The sequence below is a fragment of the Anarrhichthys ocellatus genome, unplaced genomic scaffold, assembly GCF_004355925.1.
Source record: "Anarrhichthys ocellatus isolate YVR2014 unplaced genomic scaffold, GSC_Weel_1.0 scaffold128, whole genome shotgun sequence".
NCBI lineage: Eukaryota > Metazoa > Chordata > Actinopteri > Perciformes > Anarhichadidae > Anarrhichthys > Anarrhichthys ocellatus.
The window spans coordinates 640,707-650,433 of record NW_022280158.1 but is presented as its reverse complement, the minus strand read 5'-3'; the positions used below and the strand labels follow the sequence as shown (position 1 = coordinate 650,433).

Sequence of the window (9,727 nt, the reverse complement as noted above, 5' to 3'; positions counted from 1 at the left end):
GAGAGAGAGAGAGAGAGAGAGAGAGAGAGAGAGAGAGAGAGAGAGAGTGTGTGTGTGTGTGTGCAGGGCTAGTGCAGGTAATCGTCCACAGAGGCGAAGGCGCAGGAGCCGCTGCCAGTTCGTGCCATGATGGTGAGGCACTGGGCGGCCTGACCCACGGCCTGGGCCAGGGGGGGCTGCTTGGGCAGGTTGTGAGTCTCTGGAGAGAGGGGAAGGGTCGAGACAGACGGACAACAACATCAGGACTTCAGACAACAGAGAGTGAGGATGGTTTCGGTGTGCTTTAAGTGCATCGGTGGGTCAGAATCACAATCGACAAGAAAAGACATAAAATATAAAAATGTACAATAAACAAACACATTAAAATAAGTCTCTCAGAACCGTATCTGAAGTCTTCACGTCTTCATGACCGTCTCGTTGTCAAATTTAAACATCGGCCCCTTTTCCACAGCAGGGACGAGGAACCTTCAGGACAGTTTTGACCGCAGGGACCAGGGTCTAAATTAAGTTCTGGGGGATTTAACCGCCAAAAAAGTATTTTTGAAAGTACAGGAGCCTTCGGGGTGGAGTTTGCAGGGATGATCATCGCCGATTGGTCCAACATGCACGGCGCCGCTGCTTCATTCATAAAACAAGGAAGTGCTCTGTCGATTTAGGAACCATTTTAGCATTTCTCTTGCTCTGATAACATTCAAAGTGCATTTAGGCTTTGCTGTCGGCCTCCCGACTCTTTTTTTAAAATAAGTTTAGAGAAAAATCACGAAGGACCGAGCTGGAGGACGAGCGGTAGAAAAGAGACGGCACGGCGGTGACATGAACGAGAGCAAAGAAAAATTATTTTCTGATTGTTTCACAGCGGTTGAGAATAAATAATCAAACACTCAACTGTGATTTATGTGCAATATAACTTTCTACTACTTTTTCAATATCACTGACAATACCTCAATATTATATTTGTTTTAAAGATAAATCAGATAAACACTTCCCTGCAGAGAGTGTTTACCTCTACGACCACCGTCATGCTGCTCCAGTGGACTAACTCAGGTCTCATCATTCACCTCCATGGAAACAGACATCAGTGAGCTGAAGGATTAAAGCTACCAGGAAGTACTCGGTGGAAACACGGCTATATTTAATACCGGACAGCTGACCCACCTAATATTGCACTGTTGAGAGTGGAGCAGACGGGCTCTCTCTGAATGGCGTCCAGCTGGTAGCCGACCGGGCTGCTCCAGGGGTCCGAGTAGGCCAGCAGGCTGAACGCATCCTGCAGGAGGAGACAACAGATCACTTTCTCCTCCATTTCTTATACTACGACAACATGTGTTCTACTCTGTAGTACACTACTCTTATACTACTACGAGTCTATCAATGCTCAGTTCTCACGGCTTGTTGAAGCCTTTCACACTTTGTTGAGTGAACATTGCTGTAACTAGCATGTCTATACACCAAACATGAAGCTACCACCAGCAGCCAGTTAGCTTAGCACAAAGTCTAGAAGAAGAGGGGCAACAGCTAGACAGGTTGAGACCAGTAACTTCCCGGTAACTGCTCCCAGATCTTCAAACCTGGAGGTGTGGTGTTTGTAAGAAGTGTGTTTATAAAAAGCAGGGAAAGGATGCTGTTAAGTTGCATGATGGGAAATGTAGGATCCAAGGTTGTTGTTGTACAATCCTGAATCCCTCGAGTACACTTCACTCAAGTATTACTGAGAACAGTGAACCTCCACTTCAGTTACAAGTTTTTTAGATTTCCCAAAATGCATTTCAACAACCCGAGACAGCAGCTTATATCTTCCTGTGTATCGGTCAGCTTGTTACACTTTAGTTTAGGCAAACAGTGAGTGATTCGTTACCTTCAGCATCTTCTTGTTGGCGGAGTTCTTGCCACACTCACGGCGGAGGTGCTCGCTCATGCTCTGGAGCTCTCTGCCGAAATGGATCATCCTCTCGATGGCCGCCTGGCTCCCGCCGCACAGCTGCCTCTTGGAGTGAGTCGACTCCACCTCTGCAGAGCCGCGGGTCGGTTCATTATGCAGAACGGGCACGTTTTAATGAAGGGACGGTACATTGACAGCACAGGCATTAAGATGGAGCGCTTTACCCGGCAATATGCAATCCCCGATTACCACAAAGAGTTAAAAAAAATGACATTCCATAGAGAAGGAATGACATCGTCTTCCTCTAAAGCCGAGTCTATACCCACTCTACTCACCCATGTCGGCGTCACAGTCGTCGGGCTCGGTGGCGTGTTTGGAGCTGCCGTTGAGGAAACCGTTGGAGGACGATTCTGTCACTCCGTTGGTGAAGTGGTCAACCTCCATATCCACGTCGCTACTGAGGCGGGACACGAGGAGAAGATGTGTGACAGCTCACAGGAAGTTCAGTAACTCCTCCTCAATAAACGTTAAGTCTTGATTTCATAGCGTCACTTAAATTTAGGATGAAAATGTTCTCTCGTCGAACAGTTTCTTTACCATTGGTCGTCTGATTTTGTGTCAAGATAGGGCTACTTTCCTGGAGAAAGAGTGATGGTGTCGCCCCCTGTAACCACACCCACCAGTGATGTCACAGTGTACCGACACACCCGGAGTACACTTCTGCATCACTGCGGCAAAGTGGAGATGTTGAACCCACTGGAGGAGACTGCTGTCAAATCGCTTGTTGAGGCAATGAATGTTATTAAATAGAGTTAAGACCATGATGTCATAATATCGGCTGTGAAAGCGTCTATGTAGGTTTAAGCTATTGAAGTTAATGTATTTAAGTTTGTGTATGCGTGTCGTAGTTCCTACGAGGGGTTGGTACCAATCACTGTCCTTTTCAAAGCATAAATTCAGCTCTAAAAGGCAAATGAAATGTTAGTTTTAGTATTTTTCCCAGTACCTGGTTATGGGCTGCTGGCTGTGGCTCCCATTGAGGCTGACGTCAGACGCTGGCAGGGCGGAGCCAGAGCTCGGGGGGGCAGGGCTTGTGACTGTGAGGGGAGGAGCTGTGGCTCTTGTTAGACATCACACCATTACAGCAGTTACTGTCAAACCCTAAAACAACAACAGCAGCAGAGGGAAAGATGGACATGACTTTAACTTTTAACAAGTGGCTTTTTCAGGCTCTGCTGAAGAGTCCTCTTAAATTAAACATAATTATTGTCATGCTATCCTATTTAAAAACAGCTTGATTTTCTAACAGCAAAGACAGAACTGGTCACAGCTGGACTGTACCTGGGAGGTACGGCTGGGAGCTGCTGGCTTTGTGGCTGGGGCTGCTGAAGGGCCGGGGGGAGCCGGGGTAACTGTCCTGAGACTTTGGGCTGCGACCTCCCAGACACCTCACCTCACTGTCCGTCCCGTTCACCATCTCTATGAACTGTCTCACCCTGAGGGGGGAGGGAGGGAGGAACACAAGCCGGAGAGGAGAGACAGAGGAAGAAGGGAATAAAAAGAAGAGATGCAGCAAAGATGGAATATAATCAGCTTTTTGTAGCAGGATTTCATTCAAATGTAGTCTTTATTTAAGTGTTTTCCAGTAAGAAGAGGCTTCCTATCATTAAATATGTGATTTAGTTCAATCAAATGTGAAAAAACGGTGAAATGCAGCCCTAGTCTTACTTGAGCATGAAGAGAAGGTCTGGGTTCCTCTCCAGGAGGTTGGGGTAGAGCTGCTGGGTGGTCTCGATGGCCTCGCCCATTCTACCCGACAACACCAGCTTCTGGATCTCTGCAAACCAACAGTCGACATGTTCACAAGAGGTTAAGGTGATACCTTGTCTTTCTAATGGGGATGGTGTCAGTCTGTTATTTAGAAACGGGAAAACGGGGAAGGACTCACTCTGTCGGTTTTTGATGGAGGCCAGCTCCTCGTGCACGGCCTGGTCTGTGGACTTGGCGAAGGCTTCGGCCGTGGCACAGTAGCTGTGGTGCACCAGGTAGGAAGCCACCATCCTGAGGAGACAATAACAAAAACATGCTCTCAGTGAACAGACGCAGCAGCAGGAGGAATCCTTCAGACCATTACACTGAACAGATAAGAGCTCCTCTTCATCTGTCACACAAACACCAAAATAGATCTGTCATCAACTCTAACCAACAGGAAACACGGTTCATTTATGTGCTTTCCTTGAATAGGAAGTCTTAGACGGGTCAGGGAACGTAAACAAGCAAACCCTTTATTCAAATGACTTAAAGCATTTCATTTAGAGATAAAACTCTCAGGGAGCACACCTGAAAGGTCTCAAATAATCCACTCTTTGAGCAGGAAGAGTTGAATTATGGACAGTTTGCCTTTGTTTTCCCGTTAGTGGCTGAACTGTTGGCTTGTTTCCAATCTCTGCCGTCTCACTGCTCGTCAGCATTCCCAAATCTGAGCAATTAACCGGCAATTTAACTTTATGACACGCTCTGGCAAATTGAAAAGTAGCGTTGCAGCAGTAAATCTAAATTGTGTTGCATTAGTTAAAAGCAACATGACAATGTGAATAACACAATGTTTGTTTATAGCGGAGCCACTAGTGGCTAACAGGCCATGCACAATTTACTGCCGAGGCCGGCAACTTGAAGGTGATCAACTTTCGGTGGGAGAGGACGAAAACTAAAACTGTGCCAATGAGGCAACCTTTTGGATTTGAAGCGGTTGAAAGAGGTGAGCTGAAAAACACATTATGTTGCCGCTTTACGCTTCTTCTTCTTTAGTGTTTATTGGTGGTTGGCAAACCAGCTTAGAGGTGCATTACCGCTACCAATGGACTGGAATTGCTACACACAGACTTATTATATTCCACGAGGCGACTCCTCTGGTTGTATAGAAGTCTATGAGAAAATGACTCTACTTCTCTCTTGATTTATTACCTCAGTAAACATTGTAAACATGAGTTTATGGTCTCAATCTCTAGTTTCAAGTCTTCTTCAATACAGCATGATGTTCATTTAGTACATTATGGTCCATTTAGAGTCACACAGACCATAAAGCAGGGGATGCTTTAGGGGCGGGGCTACAGTGATTGACAGGTCTCTCTCTACCAGAGACGTATACAACGCCTCTCTCTCTTATATACAGTCTGTGCGTTCCACTGAGGGAACTGCTGTTGAATCAAGTGTGACACCGAGTGGTAACATTTGGTGTACTGGTCCGGTGTTTGGCTTAATATCACATCGGTTTGAACATTTTACACCAACCCAAGATGTAATGAATTGGAACTATCCTTAAAGAATGTGTGTAAGATAAATGTTTAGCGTGTGTGCAGGTGCGTTTGACTCCCGAATCAGTACTTAGATGACCCACAATGCAACAGCATTTTTCAAGGATGAATCCTCTTCTTGACCGCTTCTCATTGCACATGACGCTGCCAGCAGTGTTTTTGCAGAGAGATTTGTGATCAGAGGCCTAATCATGTTACTGCTGCTACACTCCACATCCACCAGTCTGACACAAGCACAGAAACTTCCTGTTTCCAATCCCACGCAGTGAGACGACTTTCCCGGGAAGAAAAAAAAAAAAAAAAAAAAAAAAAAAAAAGGAGAGAAAAGGCCCCGGCTCCCTAAACTCCGCCCCGCAACCCCAATCCTCCATCAAATGGAGATTAAATCCATTCAGGGCAAGTAATCATAGCAACAGAGAGCTAATCCCTTCAGAGTACGGCATGGAGAGCTTTTACTTCCTCATCACGGCTCCTGCTCTCCGATGTGGGAAGAGGTCCATCTGGGCCTTGATCCTCGTCATGTCACCAGTCATTTCCTGTCACCTACAGCGTCCACTACTTTCCTTTTTCCTCATCATCAGTAGAGCGTTTTTGAAGGGTTGAATTCCAGAAACGGTTTTAGAAATCAACCCGCAGTAAATCCACAACCTCCAGTTAGCTCATAATGAGCCAGAGGTTCATTCAAAAAATACACAACAAAAGACATTTGTTGACAACTGACAACAACTACAAACGCTGGCTGACAACTGAACACTGTTAATGTGTTACTCAGCATGCTGTGGAGTTATACACATCGTATGCTCTTAATGTGCTTCCTGTGTCCAAAGATCTTCTACAGAAGTTCATTTAGCCATTTGAGCTGTAGCACTCATAAGCAGCCTGTTGCGTTATATCTCCGTCAGTATCGTCAGCAAACATTCACGACTCATCACAAATCACACAGACTCACCCTCACAAAATAGTCAGAAAGATCCAATAAGAGTATCGATAAGATCCCAACGATGCCAATCACCGTGGATAACTTTGCACCAAAGATTATTTTGAAATGCAACATCCTCCTCAGAAATGTGACGCGTGCTCCCAACTTTAAAGAAAGAAAGAAACTGCCAAACATGCGATAGACAAGAACGGCACCTGTCACCATGAACACTCTAAACATGTATCGCACAGGTTTACACCAGAATATTTCATTTTTGCGATCCTTACTTCTGGATCATGGACTGCCACTCGCCCTCGCGCTCTCCGATGGGGAAGCGGTCGATCTGGGCCTGGATCTTTGTCCTCCACTCACGCATGTAGTCCTCGATGTCGAACACGAAGGGGTGCTGGCCAAAGTTAGCGTCCACCACCTCCCCCGGAGTCTGAAGGCCCACGGTCGGGTACAAGTTGGGCTGCAGCAGAGGGAGATTGGAGAGTACAGAATTAGGATAATAGGGAGGGGGGGGGGGGGGGGTAATCTGGACAATGAATCAAAACAGTAAACAATGAGAGGGGGAGTAACAGGAAAGCAGGAAATCTAAGGAGGCAAATTTTGTCTACAACTATCCCTTAAAGCTCGATTCTACAATAAAAAAGCAGTAGCAGGCTTTACACAGGAGAGCCAGGGTTCAAACACGTGGAGTCGATAAGCTATCAGTTTTTCAAAAGGCTGTCGGATCATTTGACATCTGATGAAATCCAAAACAAAACGCAGCTAAACAACAGTTGGCTCAAACCACCACAGAACAAAACCATCCAAAACTTTAAAATCTGGGCAGCGAGACATAAATAAAAACATCTCTGCAAACCCTAAACTGATTTGTAGAGGCATTTATGAAAATATTTAACCAATTACATATTATTTCATGATTAGCTTCCAAATGTGTTCCGACACATTGGACGGGAAAAAAAGTGCACGTTGACGTGTTGCATGCCAAACCCAGAAGGGTCAAGTACGACTTGTTCCCTGGAAACATCTGTGATGACATGACGAGGAGATAAACACAACGAGGAGGTGAGGAGGCTTCTATGGCTTCATTGTTCTGCCATCCGACCAACCTAATCACAGCCTTGATTTGATCACGGAGGCACTGGACTGTGTGTGTGTGTGTGTGTGTGTGTGTGTGTGTGTGTGTGTGTGTGTGAGAGAGAGTTCTTGGATTGGTACTGAAATATCACAAGTTTACAATCTTAGAAACAAAAAAAAAAATTGTTGATTGTGTGACGTAGTCGGGTAAGACTTGAGTTAGGACTTGTCTTAAAAAAAAACCCAGAAAAAGTAGGTCTAGTCTAAGGCCGCGTTCACACCAAACGTGGAGCGAATTCGCGTGAGTTTGATCGCGGGATCATTTGTGTTTATTCACGTCATCCTCGCCAGAGAGGAGGAGTCAACTAAGCCATTTATTTCCACCATCGACCATGGAAGAGAGAACCACAATTGCTGCTTTGTTCATGTTGTGGAAGTCTCAGACATCCCGGAAAACTAAACGCCGTCGTGTCTGGTTCATAACATCATCTGGAGCTCCGTGAATCATCATCAAGATGTATTCACTGTGTCCAGCAGGCCACAAGTCAGCTGGTTTACTACAGCGGTATGAACCCAAAATAAACATTCTGCTGTGGTTTAATTACAATAAACGGACAGAAAGGGATGCAGAATAACTACATGATGATGCAGATTCCTAAAAAGTCTGAATTCATGTTTTGTTAGTTCTCTCCTCAAGACGACAAGCAAACAACTTTTAAAATGTTTGTTTCCTAATGGGGTATGGATCGATTGTTGCTAAGCTAAGCTAACATTGTAGCAGCTCCATCAACACTCACAATAACGTAATCTAGGCGTAAATACTGCAGCGTTGTTATCGTTTGTACCACATGGTTTATACACACACACACACATTTATACAGTTACGTCTGGTCTCTGCACGAATATGAGGTATTGTAGAGCTCTGGGTGAACACCTGCGGCTACAATATGATTTCCTCCATTTATGATGCAACAACGTCAGTGATGACAGGAGGAGAATCTCAACGGTGATAGGCTCTAAAGACACCGCGCCACACGAAAAATCTGCGTTTAGTGTGAACACAGCATAAAAGTGAAGGTTTATGAAATGCCAGGGTAAAGGAACTGGTTTGAATTAGAGCTGGGAGTAGGTTAAGGGTTAGGGAATAAATAGTCGATTAAAGTCCCCATAAGAACAGTATGTGTGCGTCTTAGAGTTCCCTTTGTCACGGTCCAATAAGCACAAAGGTCAGCTGTGCCGAGGTGACGCACAACAGTGGAGGAACATGCATGTCTGGCTCACGGCCAGGCCCGTTTAGCTGCTCAATGGATTATTGTTGTTGTGGCTAAGACTCTTATTTTCTTCAAAAACAGGCTGTACCCCCCGTATTCATTCGCTACCAAGCAACAACAAAGTGCCCCCCCTCCCTCTCACATTTCAAAGTGGTTAATACATGCATGAATATCATTAGAATTAATGTCCTGTTGGTGTGGGAGCCGCTCACATAATGAAGCAGACGGGAGTGAGACACAAAGTAGCACAAGGGATGTCCTGTTCAGACACCAAGAGCAGTCAAAGCTGTATTTAAGTAGAAGTTCAACTTCAATTAAAGTAATTATTTGATGCAGCTTTAACGAGCCGACACACACGGACACGTTATCGCCTTATATTTTGATTAACACGACAACATGTGGAATTAGCAGACACAGAGTGAAATTAAATCTTAATTTTCTGCCTCGACCACGTCCTTCATCACCAGCTAGCTGCAAACTCTTATATCTGCTTGGTGCTGAGCCGGTAGAGTAGAACAGGTTTTATAAAGGACAAGATAACAGCGTCATTACTGTTGCGCAATATGTGTTTTTGCTTTATATTGAAAGTCACTAATGTTAAAAACAGATAGCCGACGCCTCTCCCTAAAGTTTTGCTAGATTACTGAAATGGCACAGCGTATAACCATGTAGCTACATCAACGCTGCATATTAGCTTGCTTGCTATATAAGATCAGAAATATGATCTAATTCAAAAACCATAGTTTAAAATTAAAATAAAAGGATACAAAAAACTGCCCCTTTATGATAGATTGTTGCCAAAATAACAGAACACATCATCGGCATAGAAATAATATAAAAAAGGGGCTTTAAGTTTAACTACGTCTTGGTGAAGCAGACCGGACAGACTGTACAACATGCACGATGAGCATAACCATTAGAATACTCTTAATTTAAAGTGTCAAAGAGTGTGAAATGTGTCATGTTTCTTTTCCATCCAAAGAACTCACAACTCATTAACGTCTAAACCTCACAAGTGTTCCAGCCCTCCAATACGTTTCACACAGTGGAAACACTCCAACTGCAGTCTGCAGAGCGTCCAACAGCCTCGCGTCCTACAGTCCTGATTCATTATGGAAACTAAAGAAGAGTTTCTTCACCAGACAGGAGTGGACAACAGGAGGGTACTTACGGGTAAGTCTGTGAAGGCGATACCTGCAGAGGAAGAGAGAAAGTGACAGCATTAAGCCGAGCCCTTTCTATTCACTCTCACACTCAC

At 44.8% G+C, this 9,727-nt stretch overlaps 1 protein-coding gene across 1 annotated transcript in view; it reads right to left on the bottom strand.

The window, feature by feature from the left end:
• The window catches only part of ranbp9 (RAN binding protein 9), a 24,700-nt gene that overhangs the window by 4,506 nt on the left and 10,467 nt on the right, over window positions 1–9,727 (bottom strand). The window contains 11 exon segments of the mRNA XM_031877174.1: window positions 47–199; window positions 1,156–1,267; window positions 1,856–2,007; window positions 2,215–2,336; window positions 2,886–2,950; window positions 2,952–3,040; window positions 3,221–3,375; window positions 3,608–3,716; window positions 3,828–3,940; window positions 6,400–6,584; window positions 9,641–9,663. Of these exon segments, the coding sequence (XP_031733034.1) occupies window positions 69–199; window positions 1,156–1,267; window positions 1,856–2,007; window positions 2,215–2,336; window positions 2,886–2,950; window positions 2,952–3,040; window positions 3,221–3,375; window positions 3,608–3,716; window positions 3,828–3,940; window positions 6,400–6,584; window positions 9,641–9,663 (1,256 nt within the window). The 3' untranslated portion in view covers window positions 47–68.